General features: G+C 40.0%; 1 protein-coding gene, 1 long non-coding RNA gene and 1 other non-coding gene across 7 annotated transcripts; all 3 read left to right on the forward strand.

Annotated features, from left to right (window-relative positions):
• The first annotated feature begins 214 nt into the window (after positions 1-214).
• Positions 215-6,137, forward strand: Rbmx (RNA binding motif protein X-linked). 5 transcript variants are annotated; one of them, XM_004862327.4, is made up of 9 exons: positions 215-344; positions 1,474-1,604; positions 1,797-1,903; positions 2,646-2,817; positions 3,425-3,577; positions 3,990-4,104; positions 4,197-4,322; positions 4,411-4,493; positions 5,136-6,137. In XM_004862327.4, exons 2-9 carry the CDS (start codon positions 1,496-1,498, stop codon positions 5,444-5,446), a joined length of 1,176 nt encoding a protein of 391 aa, XP_004862384.1. In that variant the 5' UTR covers positions 215-344; positions 1,474-1,495; the 3' UTR covers positions 5,447-6,137. The 5 variants fall into 5 exon arrangements, with proteins under 5 accessions (XP_004862384.1, XP_021098167.1, XP_087058259.1 ...); XM_021242508.2 differs by having other exon boundaries at positions 1,477-1,604; XM_087202133.1 differs by lacking the exon at positions 215-344 and adding an exon at positions 526-756 and having other exon boundaries at positions 1,477-1,604.
• Positions 1,652-1,723, forward strand: LOC147821103 (small nucleolar RNA SNORD61). Its single transcript, XR_015447680.1, has one exon. It is a non-coding gene; the product is annotated as a small nucleolar RNA SNORD61 (small nucleolar RNA).
• A 984-nt stretch (positions 6,138-7,121) lies between the features above and the next one.
• LOC147821104 (uncharacterized) lies at positions 7,122-9,347 on the forward strand. The gene is made up of 2 exons (XR_015447661.1): positions 7,122-7,311; positions 8,059-9,347. It is a non-coding gene; the product is annotated as an uncharacterized LOC147821104 (long non-coding RNA).
• Positions 9,348-16,007: the final 6,660 nt, after the last annotated feature.

Consider the following 16,007-nt stretch of genomic DNA (forward strand, 5'->3'; position numbering starts at 1 on the left):
GGTAGGGAAAACGGTTAGAATCGGGCGCCGGCCAGAACGCCCAGGGCTTGGGGAAAGGGGAGGGGCAAAGCGAGAATGACGTAGGAGACATCCAATAAGGAAGCCGAGAACCGCTCCCCCGCCCTTCGCGGTTCAAATTCTAAGCTTCGTTTCCATCCGGGTCCTTCAGCCTCGTTCCCGGGTAGTATAAAGTTTGCTGTCTCCTTTGTTCGCCCTCGTTGCGCAGTACTGCTAGCGGCTCCTCACTTCTGTTCCCCTACCCGGTAACTGTCACTTGTCCCTGGCTGCGTGGTCAGCCCTTATCCACGAGCTCGTAGGAGCTTGAGACCGTCGCTACCTTTCTGGTACGTGTTGCCTTAGTCCGCCTTTCTCATGCACTCTTGCCACGTTAGGATTTGGGATTATCTCTCGAGATGGGGGTGGCAGGCGCCATTTTAAGTCACCCAAAGGTGCCGACCTAGGTAATGAGGCCACGGGGGTCGAAGGGAAACGCACGAGGCGGGGGGACGTCTCGTCGCGTCCCGCGCAGGGAAGTTTGGCTGTGCCTCGCGGACGCAGGGGCGGAGGTCGGGCTTTGTGGGCTGGAGCTGGGCGCGGAGCGACCGCGCCACCGCTGTAACTGCATCGGGTTGGCGGTGGCCGTGGCCATGAGGACTTGTCAGCGAGCTCCTTCCTTGTTCAAGAGCGCCCCTGCAGAGGAAGCCCTTTGAATTTTCCCAGCCGCCGTAGCCGACTAGAGTTGCTTGACCGGTGCCGGTAGTTCTGGGCTGAATCCAAGCGCCGCCATTTTGTCTTTCCACGCGGTTCTTAATGAGTCTTAATTGGGCTCCGCCGCGGTCTCGGAGCGATGGAAGTTACTGTGCGCGTGCCGATGTTCCGTTATTTAATCTGAAACGATGTTGACATTTTATTTTTTAGTGAGACCAGTATCCTTTGGGCGGGCGGGGGCTGTTGAAGATGAGGCACAAGTTGGCGCGAGTTGAAGATTTCTGCTACTGCTTAGACTTACTGGGAAATCCTAGTGAGACGAAGGGGAGCTCTTGGAAGAAAGTTTTTGATGTGTGTAGAGGCTGTGCGTCTGGCCAGCGACCTTGAATGAGTCGGTAGTCAAACCTTCCTTGTGCGCGGAGCGGGGGGTGTATGGAATGAGTAATTGAATCTCTCAAAGTCAACAAATGTGCGGTTAAAACTAAAATTGCCTTTTTCAAACATCGAGTGGCTTGTTAATTGATGAAAAACAGCCAAGGGAGATTAAGGTTAATGGCGAAAGCTAGATCGGCTCTTTTAACGAGTTTAATGTAAACGGCGCTGTTACTGCACTACTTGGTTTAATTTGCTCTACCGCGTTTGAAACATCGGTGTCTTTAGTTATTCAGACATGGAGTTTTAAGTAAAACTTGAAAAGTGAGCCACAGTAAGGTACCCGTTAAATTTAGGGAACTTTCTCAGGGGAGGTAATACTGTATTTTTCAGCAGACTCACCAGGAAGAAAAAAATGGTTGAAGCAGATCGCCCAGGAAAGCTCTTTATTGGTGGGCTTAATACAGAAACAAATGAGAAAGCCCTTGAAGCAGTATTTGGGAAGTATGGACGAATCGTGGAAGGTGAGTCATCTGAAATTACATGTGTGGTTATTGTAATTAAAAGATAAGCTGTGATGAATTTAATTGCATTGATCATCTGACATGATAATGTGTTTTGTCCTCTAAGAAGTTCTGAGCGTTCTCTTTGCAAAACTTAGCTTTACATGATTTCATTTGAAGTAGGGTGACACTTTTTCTTAAACTGTTTTTCAGTACTCTTGATGAAAGACCGAGAAACCAATAAATCAAGAGGATTTGCTTTTGTTACATTTGAAAGTCCAGCAGATGCTAAGGATGCAGCTCGGGACATGAATGGAAAGGTGAGGCCCCTGCACAATGATGGATATAGCATGTTTCCGATTGCATGAAACAGCATGCATTCAAGTCTGGGCCGGGGAAATTCTTGAATTTTTGTTGTTTTGGAGTCTATACTTGTCCAGGACCTGCTGATTGTAGCAATTTGAGTTGCTATTCTGAAGTGTATTGTCTAATGCCAAACCCAAGTTTTGTGCCAAAGTTATGGATTATATAATTTATATATTATATGATACTGTATTTTATTATGGGATCCATATGTCATAAGCTGGCTGTTTTGGTCATAAGCTCATACCTAGGCTTGTTTTAGTTTTAAATTTTACTGAATAGCAGTGTGGTAGGTCCAGCTTATGTTTTGATTCAGTTCATCAGTATTTTTCAAAAAGACTGAGTAGAAACTTAAAGTCTCATTTATAGAAATGCTATTTCTAGTGTTTTCTTTGAGTAATGAGTAAAATTTAATAACTATTTTAAAGGGTCTCTTGGTGTTATAATGCATACCAGATCTGCAAATTCTTTTAAAATCTTGATATAATTTATTATCTTCTTTGCTATTGAGAATTTAACCCAGTACCAGCACTCTGAGCTTTGTTCCCACCCTTTTTTGTTCTCAATTCTGAGTCACTAAGTTGCCCAAGTTGGGCTCAAACTTGTAATCCTCTTGTCTCAGCCTTCCAGAGTGCTAGCCGTGGGCCGCGTGCTCAGCTAATTTAACCATTTTGATCATTTTTTTTGTTTTGTTTAAAGTCCTTGGATGGAAAAGCCATCAAGGTGGAACAAGCCACCAAACCATCGTTTGAAGGTGGTAGACGCGGCCCCCCTCCACCTCCAAGAAGCAGAGGCCCTCCCAGAGGTCTTAGAGGAGGAAGAGGAGGAAGTGGAGGAACTAGGGGACCTCCCTCACATGGAGGGCACATGGGTAAGGATTTGGGTGGATCTTGGGCTGCAAACTCCTGCCTTTTTGGCTAAGTCCTTGTTAAAAGGCAAAGCCTCCATTCTTAAATTGGGAACACTTGCTTACCTATTGAAGTGTGATTATCACTTGAAAGAATGAAAGGAATCCTAAGTTAAACTACAGTGTTAATTGAAGTGATGGACCATGTACAATTCCTTAAGTAGTTTTTCCTGTAAGAAAAGTACTCAGAAAATTTTCTGTTTGATAGGCATTGCACATAATAAAAAAGATGTATTTCCTTTGAGGTAACTTTAAAACTACTTTTCATTTTTTGCAAGTACAAGGACCTGAGTTCGATCCCTGGTACCAAAAAAAAAAAACCCCCCAAAAAAACTACCATTCGTTTGTATTTTCCTTTGATTTCTTCATGCTTGTCTTACGCAGTTGGAAACTTTTTTGTACTGGGGATTGAATCCAGGGTCTCATGGATCCTTGGCAAATACTCTTCCACTGAGCTACATCCCCGGCCCCTACAATTGAAAACTAAAGCTACACTCCCTAACTTAATAAAAAAAGATAGTTTTTTTTTTTATTCTTGTGATTGTTAACATTTTTTTCTATTCTAACGTAGATGATGGTGGCTATTCCATGAATTTTAACATGAGTTCTTCCAGAGGACCCCTTCCAGTGAAAAGAGGACCACCACCCAGAAGTGGGGGTCCTCCTCCTAAAAGATCGGCCCCTTCAGGACCAGTTCGCAGCAGCAGTGGAATGGGAGGAAGAGGTAAATGTTGGATGAATAGTAATCTGCAACCATTAACACAGGAATTGAGAGGTGACTCTTAAAATGATTTTTAACTTAAAATTGACTTAAGGATTCCGGGTGATCTAGTACACCTGATTAATGAGCCCTGAAAAGATTCGAATGGAAAATTTTAGAGAAGAAAATATCTTGATCTGATCAACTACATATTACTATATTTCTTTACATTTAAAAAATTTTATTAGTCTGTGTTTGCTGTACATGCAGTTTAGTCATCTTGGGGAGTGGGTACATGTACTTAATACAGCTTTTTAAAAAAATCCCCTTCCCTCCCTCATATTACTGTTTTTAAGTCCCTATTCTTCATAGCCTGAATGTACATTTTAGTTTCCTGCTTTGGCTAGATTTTTAAAAATGATTGTTTTTCTTTAAGCCCCTGTATCACGTGGAAGAGATAGTTACGGAGGCCCACCTCGAAGGGAACCCTTGCCCTCTCGTAGAGATGTTTATTTGTCTCCAAGAGACGATGGATATTCTACTAAAGACAGGTGAGATAAAGTTATAGCTTCTTTTTCATTAATGGTTAAGATAGGAGGAGAGTTCATCAAAAGCATAAACCAAATTACTTTTGTTTCTATAGCTATTCAAGCAGAGATTACCCAAGTTCTCGTGATACAAGAGATTATGCCCCACCACCAAGAGATTATACTTACCGTGATTATGGTCATTCCAGTTCACGTGATGACTATCCATCAAGAGGCTATAGGTGGGTGACCTTGTTTCCATGAGTTGATGATGAAAATTTGCTGTGAAAATTGGTGCTCTGGGACTTAGGAGTTTCTTTTTTTATTTAGTGATAGAGATGGCTATGGTCGGGATCGTGACTATTCAGACCACCCGAGTGGAGGTTCCTACAGAGATTCATATGAGAGTTATGGTAAGATACTGGTTAAGGGTCTTGAATATTGCCAGTTTGAGTTTTTAGGTTTGTTCATAAGCCAGTTTAATAGGCTGTGTGGTGCTTGCTTTTAAGGGGATGTTTGCTTGCTTTTAAAGGGTAACAGCTGGGCTTTTCCTAGTTTTGTGAGGGGCTTTTGTTTCTTTTAAGTTTTTTTTTTCTTTTTCTTTCCTTTTGAGGCTGTTCGCTTGCTTTGGAGGGGATTTTTTGCTTGCTTAAATTGGCAGCCTTATGTGTTTTCCCCCAACAGTGAAAATACAATTTAAAAATTTTATTAACAAGATCAAATGTTTACCATTGTAATATGAAGGAAACTCTACAGTTCAAAATTGCAACTTATCACTGGAAAGTGGCTGAGTGTCTACTATAAAATAACAAGCTGTCTGGAATATCCTCTTGAAATACACACCGTCTTCAGTCTTTTCAAACAAACATTAAAATCAATCCATTTCCGTATCTCAGCAGATGAGCAAATCCTTGTAATGGCCAGCAATGGTAGAGTTTAAAACCTCCCAGTTGAGAAATTAAAATTTTAATACAAGAATTCTGTAAATTCAAATTTAAATGTTGTATATATACAATTTATAGTGTTGCCATATTACCTGACCATTGACCCTGCAGGTAACTCACGTAGTGCTCCACCTACACGAGGGCCCCCGCCATCTTATGGTGGAAGCAGTCGCTATGATGATTACAGCAGCTCACGAGACGGATATGGTGGAAGTCGAGACAGTTACTCAAGCAGCCGAAGTGATCTCTACTCAAGTGGTCGCGATCGGGTTGGCAGACAAGAACGAGGGCTTCCCCCTTCTATGGAAAGGGGGTACCCTCCTCCACGTGATTCCTACAGCAGTTCAAGCCGCGGAGCACCAAGAGGTGGTGGCCGTGGAGGAAGCCGATCTGATAGAGGGGGAGGCAGAAGCAGATACTAGAAACAAACAAAACTTTGGACCAAAATGCCCATTCAAAGAAACAAACAAAAAGTGGAAACTATTCTGTCATAACTACCCAAGGACTACTAAAAGGAAAATTGTGTTACTTTTTAAAAATTTCCTGTTAAGTCCCCTTCATAATTTTTATGTTCTTGTGAGGAAAGAAAAGTAAAACATGTTTAAGTTTGATTTTATGACTTGCTCTCAACAAGCAAATGTTTAAGTGTGTAAGGGTTGACTTGTACTAGTGTTGTAATTTTCCAAGTAAAAGTCCCTAAAGGCCACTTCCTTAATTTTCCCAGTAAATAAAGCAAGCAATTATAAGATCTTCCACAAACATCTAGCCATCTAGATGTACATTGATCTCCATTGAGAGATGAACCATTCTGCCTGTACAGACAAGCTAGCTATTAGAGGGTGGTCGGGTACACTTAGGATTTCAGGATATCTTCCAACTGAAATCTCCATGTTCTCAGTATGGAAAAGCCTGAGATCAGATACCTATGTAAGGAAAGTGCTATTCGCCCAGTAAACCCACAAAAGCAAATGGATAATGCTGGCCATAATTTGCCTTTCTGACATTTCCTTGGGAATCTGCAAGAACCTCCCCTTCCCCTTCCCCCAGTAAGACCATTTTAAGTGTGTGTTAAACAACTACAGAATACTAAATAAAAAGTTTGGCCAAAACCAACCATGAAGCTGCAAACGATGCTTGCTCTTACTGTTTCAAATTTTTGCAACTCTGTAGTGTCTCACTTTTAAAGGAACAGCTTGATTGCAAAGGAGAAATAGATAAGCAATGAAGTTATCTCCAACTTCCTAAAGGCTTATGACTTCTAAAAAGTGAATCTATCAGCATTCCACATCAGATTTAAAGCATCAAATGCCTGTGAAACAGCAAAGATGGTAAGCAAAGCAAACTAGTTTTTCCGTCTAAGTCGAAATTGAACAGTTACCTTCCTCATAGTACAGTGAAACACTGTACCTCATTGGCAATGGAAATGCCTCTAGATTTAAAAAAAAAACCTTTTGGAAAAGCAAATGTTCACTAGCATATTAGAAGTCCTCCAAATTCAACACTTGGATTTTATTTAAAGCATGTATGACACTTAAAGGCCTTAATACAGCTGTGTACCAATATCAGTCTGGGGCTTGGGAGGGGGTATTTTTTAAAAAAAGTATTTTTGATGAAGACCTTTAAACATGCTTCATGTTTTGACATTTTTTTCAATTAGTCTTTTAGTCAAAAGAAATGGCTTACGTTTGGGGTCCCCCTCTCTTGCCCTGTAAGCCATTGCAGCCCTAACCTTTAGTTGGATGCCTGACTTGTTTTTAGTTCTATGAAACTACACTGTATGGAGAAAATCTATTGCAAGTGGTCTTTAAAAAGCAAAACCTGAGGCAGCATGACCCAGGTCCAGCCATGAAGTTGAAAAAGATCCTCTTGAATAGAGTAAACTTGAAGACCTCCAACTAAAAATCCTTACACTGCACTTTTCCTTCAAATAAGGTTTTGTCCGTTCAACTTATGGATTTAACGTGGCAGTGCACCATTGGAACAGAATGAGAATCCATAAGCCATGCAACTTAACCATTTAAGCCATTCCAGTCCATCCCAAGCCAGTGAATCTTCCACCACTTAAGAGAAGTAGTAGAACATGAAATACATTAAGCTGCAAGTCTGAACTTGCCTTTGCTTTCTGGAAAAGAAGGCAGTTATAGGCACATTTTGAAGAATTTGCCTAAGATAACTGGTTTTTCATGTATTTAATTTTTGCAGGTTGAGGACTATGGTCATTGTGGTTCATGGAGTGCTGATTTATTCACAGTAGATAAAGCTGGCATCGAGAAATCAAAATGCTAAGGTAAGTTTTGAAAGCAGTGGCCTTTGAAGATTTAAATACTATACCAGCTTTGGTCGTTTAGTTGTACTGGTAAGTTTTTCCCTCTTCATTTGCAAAAATGGGCTAATACCCAACAACTCTTGGAAATGAAGATACAGTTGTTTGAATGTGTAATATCTGTCACATCTCTTGAATGTAGAGTGACGTTACATAGGTGCATTTCCATTAAAGTACCAGTCATGCATTATTAGCTATTTCTTACCCAGGTGCTAATACTTCACATTCAAGCATTCTCTGACAGGGACTGGAGCTGATGTTTCATTATGTGGGGAAACTTACAAGGGACAAGCTTCCTTCTGTGCATCTTCTCTGTTGCCTGCCCGTCAGTACAGCCAAGAAACAAATGAACTGAATTGAGAGTTACTGGTACAATTGCTACTGCAGTTCAGTTTGAGCAACGTAATTTTATTGGCATAATGGTGACATAGCATAATTTTAGTACTACAAAGCTATGTTTACAGTAATTATGTGTATGGCTGCTTTTTAAGACTTGTACTTAAAGCAAATACTTTTTGGTGCAACTGAAACCAGCAAGTATGTAAGAATAGGGGGAGGGCCGGGGATTTAGCTCAGTGGTTTTGCCACCTGCTGTGCAAGTGCAAGGACCCGAGTTCGATCCCTGGTACCAAAAAAAAAAGAATGGGGGGAGTGGAGTACTTTGCAGTATAAAACAAATGTCCTGTAACTTGATCCCATGCTTTTTTACAGAGTTGTTGAAGCAGAAGAATGCTGACAATAAGGCACAACAGTTGCATAAGCAGTGTTCATCAGAATTGGTTTGGCACAGGCAGTAGGTTTTGCCTTCCAGGGTTTTTGTGAATCTGAGGAAGGCATCAGTGTTGATTAACACTCTTAACTAGGGAGTGGTAGTTACTTAAAATTGACCAAATGGAGAAAGGGAGAGAAATTGGTAAGTGGAGAGATACTCAGGAAGTTCTTGTGGCTATTAGTGTAGATTTATAGCTTTGGCTTTCATTTTATTTAGGTAAAGTCATGGAAGCAACTCTGCACTTTGGAAAAAATAACACCAAAAGCAGAAAGTTGAATTAAGGGCTGTGGGGATAAGCACTTGCCTAGCATGTGTGTAGCCCTGGATTTGGTCACCCAACACCACAAAAAATGTTGAATCAAAAAGTGACAGCTATAAGTAGTAACTCTTTACCCAGTAGTGTCTGATTTTCAGTAAGTGGAACATTTTTTATTAGTTTGTCAGAGAAAATGGTTGTTTACAACAAAACTAAGGAGAAACATCAAGAAACAAAAAACAACTTGAAACATTGCTAAGATGATGCAAAGTACACTTGAAACTGGAAACATTGGCTACTTGATTGCTATATTGGTAATCTTACTTTATTATCCTCAGCTCCCAATTTTGAAATTCTAATACTTTATTGCTTGGGAGACCAGAGCCAGTAATACAAATGATAATGTTCTCAAGGGAACACTTGTTCAGTTAGAGGAGCCAACTGAATTTTTGAGGACCCCCCCATAATATAATTACTATCATGCTTAATATTTGTGATTGGCAAAATAATTCAAAATTTTAAGCCTCGTTGGTTTACACTCCTAGTCACTGACCATGAGGATACTGACCAAAATTAAGTAGTTGTACTTGAATACAGATCTTAGTTCGAGTCTTCCATAATCTAATTACTTAGTGCTTCTGTGAGGGCTTTTTGGCCCTTGAGATTTTCTTTAGATTTCTAAGATACTGTAGAATAGAGACTAATTGTATGAATGCTGAATTCAAAAGAGTATGCTTAAATGACTAGGTGCCTTTTTGGCAAACTTTACAGACCCTTTAATTTTGCTCCCATTGAGAAAAGAATCGGTCTTGATTCATCTGGCTTTATACTGGCTGTAAAAGAAATGGAATGGTAAAATGTCTTCCAAAATGTCTTCATGTTTGACTGGTAATTAAACAGAACTCTTAGGTATTATAGATCATGTCTTTTGGAATGTTTTTGTATTGAATTTTAATAAAACTTTAACATACATCTTTTTGTGGCAGTGGGCTTTTTTTCACCTTTTTTGAAATTGAAGATGTATTAGCCTTTAGGTGTTTTCCTGAAATCTCCCCCCTTAAGCATTGGTTCTGATGGAATGCTCGCACTTGAACAGTTTTAAGGGGATATTCAGAGTCCCTGCAGTGACCTGCTTCCTTTATTGGGCAGTGACCTTCAGTTAATACATTAAGCTTATTTGGATGATATCATTTAATCCTCACCCAAAAAATTAGATGGGAGCTGGACCGGGGTTGTAGCTCAGTGGCACCACGGCTTGCCTGGCAAGTGCCAAGTTTGATCCCCAGTACTGCAAAAAAAAAAAATTTAGATGGGATCCAAGGAGGGGCTAATGAACTCAAGAATCTCCTGCAGTGATTTTACCTCTCCTGCTTATGCCTTACAGGAAAAAAGTAGCGATGAATTCTTTATACCAAAGGGTTTTCATTTATCAAACGTCACATAATGTCTCAGTTTGCAAGTTTTGGGTTTTTTTCCCTAATGTATTAAATATGCATTTGATTATTTGCACCTAAAACTATGCATTTGGGTTATGAAACCAGTTGAACAAATCAATGGAAAGGAAGTGCAGCTAACCATCAAGATGACAGAAAATTCCAAGTATTGTCATTTCTGTTAATAGCCTTAACTCTTACTAGTTCCTGAAAAACAACCCATCCCATCAGTTCTCTTTGGTTTGTGTGTGTGAGACGGTCTCCATGTGTCTCAGGCTAGCCTAGGACTTGGGATCCTTGTGCCTTATCTCTCCAGGTGCTGGGATTGCAGACATGTGCCACTCTTTACCCCATCAATTCTTTTTAAGTCAATATACAATGATTTAAGGTAGAATTTAAATCTGAAAAATGATTACATGTACCCTATGTAAAATGGTCTTACCGATTCCAGAAAGAATCTTGTGGCCCTTCCCTATCAATTTCTGTCTTCATCTTTCAAAGATACTATTTGGGTTTTAATTTTTCCTTTCTGATTTCCATGGGTGTACTTCACCTGTTCTACAAAACATCAGATGTAGTTACAAGGTACAGAGGCTTTTTCAAAGAATTACTTTGAAAAAATTTAGTGCTGGGGATGTAACTCAGTGGTGCAGCACCTGCCTGGTAAGCACAAGGTCTGAGTTTGATCCCTGGTACCAGGGGAAAACAATTTTAGGCATTAAATGTAGGGCATTTGCATTGAGCTAAGCCCTAACCCTTTTTTAAAAAGTTATTTTGGGACGGGGGTCTTCATAAATTGCCTAGATTGGGCTTGAACTTAAAATCCTGCCTTGGCCTCCCAAAGTGCTGGGCTTAAAAGAGGTGTGCATCACTGCTCTGGGCTCAGATATTTTTAATATATAGGTATGAGTCAATAATTGGCTTCTAATTAGTATGGCTTACTGTTGGGAGCCTGGACTTTTTCTAGTTCTGAGCTGTTATAAAGTTACGAGTGTTCTTACATTAGTCATTGTCTATACATATGTATTTACTGATGAGTGTGGAAGGGCTTGGTGAAGGGAGATAATATAGTTTGAAAGGAAATTGCCATACTTTTTTTTCCAAAGTAATTTACCAAGTAGAAGTTCAGGTTACTCCACAGTCATCACTTTTTGTCAGTGGTTAGTTTGGCCGTTCTAGTGGGTGCCTTGTTTAATTTGTATTTCCCTGAGGAGTAATGAGTAGCACCTGTTTTTAAAAATAAGCCATTATATATAATGTGTAATTACAGCAGAATGCTCAGATCTCCATTTTATAGTATGATCAATCAAAAGGATTATGTCAAATACAAAAATCCCTTACTCCGGAAGAGTCCTGTCCACTTTCCTGGTCATACCCCAACCCCAGAAAAGCAATACTGACCTAGTTTCTATTGTCAAATAGTTTTCTACTTTTTTTAAATTTATTTTTTTATTGGTACTTGCCTGTAGTACATAATGATTAACATGGTGGAGAGTTTGTGAATGTACATGAGATTTTTAAAATCTTTTTAAGCCCTTGCCCTCCCTGCATATGTTGGACCCATGTATTTATATTTTTACATGTTATATGTGTTTATATTACATGTACATGTGTTTGTAGTACATGATGATCATGTTCCTCAAAGGGAATTGGTGCATGTACGCAACACTTTGGTCTCCCCTCTTTTTAAAGTATCCTTTCCCTCCCTCATCCCTCTCTGTCTTTTCTTTTCGGTCCCTCTCCATATGCCAAAGATCCATCTCCCTATTGCCTACTGTCGTATTTCACACTTTTTTAAGTATTGGGTTTCTCATCTATATTAAACCATGCATTCAATATACTTTGTCCAGCTGCTCTCAGCTGTTTTTTGAGATTCGTCCATGTAGTTTGCATGCATTGGTAGTTCATTTATTTAAAGAAATTTTGTTGGTACATTTTAGATATACATAATGATAACATCATAGGGTGGTAGTTAATTGCTGAATAAATGCATAAAATGCTATGATTTTTGTATATTCATTTCTTTTGGAGAAATAAATTGATTGGCTGATGATAATGTTTAATTGTTATGAAATTGCCAAATAATGTCCTCAATGTGGTTGTACCATTTTTGTCCTCAGCAGTTTATGAAGCAAAGGTTGCTTCATAGCAGCCTTTCCAACATTTACTGTGATATGTACTTAAAAGTAAACTGTTCATAAGATGATTTTAAATTTCAGAAAAGTTGTAAAGATACTATAGTGTTTCCATATGTGCTTCTCCCAGTTTCTCCTCTTACATGACTGGTATCCAATTTTTCAAAATTAAGAGAATTAACATTGTTATATTACTTTAAACTCCAGACTTCATATTCTACTTTTTGTATTGTCCTCTATTCCAGGATCCAACGTAGTGTCTTATGTTGCATTTTATCCTAGAAAGTTTCTCATGCTTCTTGAGCCATTTGTGTATCTTTCATAAAGTCCGTCTTCTTTGCATTCTAAAAATTGGATTAGTGCTGGGGATTTAGCTCAGTGGTTCCAGGGCCTTAAAAAAAAATTGGATTGCCTGCTTTTTTTTTTTTTTTTCTTTTTCTTTTGTTTGAGACTGGGTCTTGCTATATATTTCATTCAGGCTGGCCTCGAACTGATGAAGATGGTGATCCTCCTGCCTCAGCCTCCCAAGTGCTGGGATTATAGCCGTGGGACATCACACCCGGCTAGATTGCCTGCTTTTTAAATGTATATATATATATTTTTTTACATATTCTGGATGGATACAAGTTGTCAGATACATGTGCTGTGAATCTAGTATGTCTTGTCTATTTTTTCTTAATTTTCAAAATCTAACAAAATTTGAATTGTTTTTGCCTTTTTTGATCTTTCAAGACTTCCTACTTATGACATGGAGATTTCCTGGAAATTTTGTTGTTTTAACTTCATGTTAGGGCCTTTTTTTTTTTTTTGGTCCTGGAGATTAAACTCAAGGCCTTCTCACTGAACTACTTTTCTCCAGCCCTGTGTTTTTAAAAATTTGAGACAATCTCACTAAGCCACTAAGTTGCCTAGGCTAGGTTCAAACTTGGGATCCTAGAATGTTAGGATTTCAGGTGTGTGCCACCATACCTGGCTTGTCTAATTCATTTTGAATTAATCTTTGTGTTGTAGGAATTAAAATTCATTTTTTCAATTACAAGTATGCATTCATACCAGCGTTTTTTGTTGTGAAAAGACTACTTCATTATATTAACCCCTGTGTCTTTTTGGGGGTACTGGGGATCGAACTCGGGTCCTTGCGCTTGCAGAGCAGGCAGCGGAACCACTGAGCTAAATCCCTGGCACCCCTGTGTCTTAGTGGGAATCTTACATACTTGGGTCTATTACTGTACTTCAAAAAAACTCAATGTCTCTTAAACTGCTGTAGTTTTATAATAAACATAATAAAGTCTTAAAAGCCATCTTTATTTTTTCTGTAAAGTGTTTTTCTCCCCTTAATTACGTTGCTGCTGGGTTTTTTTTTTTCTTCCCACTTCAAACCTCTTGTCAGGAGCTTTCCCCAGATGGCTGGATATTTTTGGCTCTGTGCTCATGATTATAGGAATAGGGTATTAACATTTGTAAGCTGTGAGGGCAGTTTATTGGAGAGCCCTTGATGTTAATTTCTCCAGGGTTTTCCTCTTGGGCTTATATTCCTTAGCAAATCCTTGACTTGATGTAGACGGTGATGGCGGACCTTTAGAGCTTTCAATGATACAAACAGCTCGCTGCGGCACAAGTGCCATAGGTTCACCACCACTGGTATAAGGTGTTTTTATGGCTCAAGGTCTGGGGTTGATAAGTGTGGCATGTGTGCCTGCACATAAAATATGCTCCCTTCAACTGGACTGCAGTCGTGCCTCGATGTGACCTACCTCTGGCTGTCTTGGCACCACTAGTTTCTCCCTTGTAGTGGAGAGGGTAGCGAATGATCTTCCTAGCACAATGTTGAGAAAAAGGGCACCATTAAGAATTCTCCATCTTCCTCTATTCATGGTGGTTCCTCTTAATATTTTAGGCTCTCCAACTCCAGACTGACTCTTGGCTCCAGGTGTTTCTCAGTGTATCTAGAGTGACTTCAAGTTCCAGTTTCAGCATTACCACCCGTGTGACCTTGGGGAAGTTACTTCTCTTTGGTGGTTTTCTCATTTGTAATGGGAGTAATAGCATTTATCTCAACAGAGGCTGGGGAGATCAAATGTGTTAATAGTGCCTGGCACATGGTAAATGCAGCATAAGTACTAGATTTTATTTCTTGGCAGTTTTCCTCTTAGGCGACTTTGCAGGGAAGGGAGCCAGTACCTTTGTTAGATTAGCATCTAGTCAAGGACCAGTTCCTTGTTACAAACTGCATTTTTTGTTTTCCTCCTGAGTTAGTCTTCCATCTCTCCCCCATCCCACCTGTACTGGGGGATCAAACCCGGGGCCTCATGGAGCAAATGCTCCACTACTGGGCTACATCTCTAGCCCCTTCAGTTTCTCTAGTATATTGCAGTTATTCCAGCTAGAGCTCTTCTCATTTTCACTTTATCCTCATTTTCCCATCCATCCCTCCACTAGTAAACATTTTAATGCATTTAATGTATATCTGCTTGTGTGTTTTCATTGAATTTATTTTATATGCATATAGTTTAACATAAATGGCATAGTATTATATATCTCCTGTTCCTTATGAACTGTTTGTCATCACTGTTTCAAAGACTTAACGCATAATGCAAATATGCATCCAGTCCATTGCTTCTAATTACAGCATAGTATTCCATGCTGTGCTTCCTCCATGTTTTGCCTATCCACTCTTCCTCATTTGTTTTGTAAGCTGTCTCTTCCTGGGTTATAGTATGTACCAAGCTGCCCAGAGCATCCTGAGATTTTACCCTAGTTGTGAGTCTAGTGGCAATTGAAGGTGGTTGTGAATCTGGAGTATAGCTTCTCCTTTTAAAGAATTGCCCCAGGGATAGCCCAGGGTTTTATTTTGTTTTTTGGGTACCAGGGATCGAACTTGGGTCCTTGCACTTTCGAGGCGTTGGAACCATTGAGCTAAATCCCTGGCCCTGCCCAGGGTTTTTAAGCAGAGGAAAGCTTATCTATATAGACTCTGTAGAGATTATTGCTTCCACTCCAACTGGTAGAGGGAGTTTTGCAAAAACTTGGGAGTTCAGTGTTGTCATTTTCATTTGGGTCTATACAGATGTCTCCTCCATTCCAAATTTTAGGGTGCTGTTCATTACCAGTACCCTAACTTTCATAGGAGAGACTTGACTGAATTCGGCTGTCCTATTCGGTGTCCTTCACAGGTGACTCCGGGTATTGGTGATGTGCCTACAAGAGATAGGAGCTTTCATGGAAGCTCTGAAAGTCACAGACTTAATTGTGCTGAGACCTAATGGACCTAAGTTTGTAATTTTTCCTTTGTAAGCACTCAAACAAGCTGAAAAGAATTCTCCCAACACCACAGTCTTTGTAGTCATCATTACTGTCACAAGTTAAGTGCAGCAGTCACTTGGGTCCTCAAGGCATGCACTCCAATTGGTTTTTTATAAACCACAGGAGACAGCTGCGTTGTGATGTTCCTGCACGCCAAGGATTACTACTAGCTGCTCAGTTCTCATTTGTGAAGAGCACTGACTGTACTCAAGTCCAAAGGTGTGAACAAACCAATTCCCAAATTCCATTTTGGAGGGTCTTACCTCAGTGCTGCCTCTCTCCATTCAGTATCAGTATCAGTCGGTTTGATCAGGTGAGAAAATGCATAGCATTTTGAACAAGGAAAGTTTGCTGTAAGTTATTTCATGGGTAGGAGTAATGAGGGGTTAGCTAGTAAGTAAAGAGAACTCTAAAGAATACTAGAATACCAGATAATATATAATAACAACTATTCCTAGGACTGAGATAGAGTAAGGAAGACCCCAATCTTGGAGTTAAGAGCATCCAAGATATTCCCATCTGGGGCTGTAATAAGGGGTCCAAAGAAGAGTCAGCCCTACTTGGGCTGATAATCAACCTCGTTGGAGAGGCTTGTAGAAAACACTTGTGCCACGCTGGCAGAATCTATGGGAAATCTGTCCTTTGGGGTGTTGCAGAAACTACATAGGGAAGTTTCTCTCCGGAAGTACTTAGCCATACAACTGTGCAAAGAGTTTCTGGGGAAACGGCACTGCAGAGGCTGGAGACACCACCCATAGTAC

Source organism: Heterocephalus glaber, unplaced genomic scaffold, assembly GCF_053883595.1.
Source record: "Heterocephalus glaber isolate CG9 unplaced genomic scaffold, H.glaber_assembly_v1.0 deba00001764, whole genome shotgun sequence".
In the NCBI taxonomy this organism is placed as follows: Eukaryota; Metazoa; Chordata; class Mammalia; order Rodentia; family Bathyergidae; genus Heterocephalus; species Heterocephalus glaber.

Excerpts from the sequence above, each read along its gene's own strand:
- Rbmx (XM_004862327.4), top strand. The coding sequence starts at position 1,496 with ATGGTTGAAGCAGATCGCCCAGGAAAGCTCTTTATTGGTGGGCTTAAT. Across the intron at positions 4,105-4,196 it reads GGATATTCTACTAAAGACAG|CTATTCAAGCAGAGATTACC; the intron begins GTGAGATAAAGT and ends TTGTTTCTATAG. Across the intron at positions 4,323-4,410 it reads TATCCATCAAGAGGCTATAG|TGATAGAGATGGCTATGGTC; the intron begins GTGGGTGACCTT and ends TTTTTTATTTAG.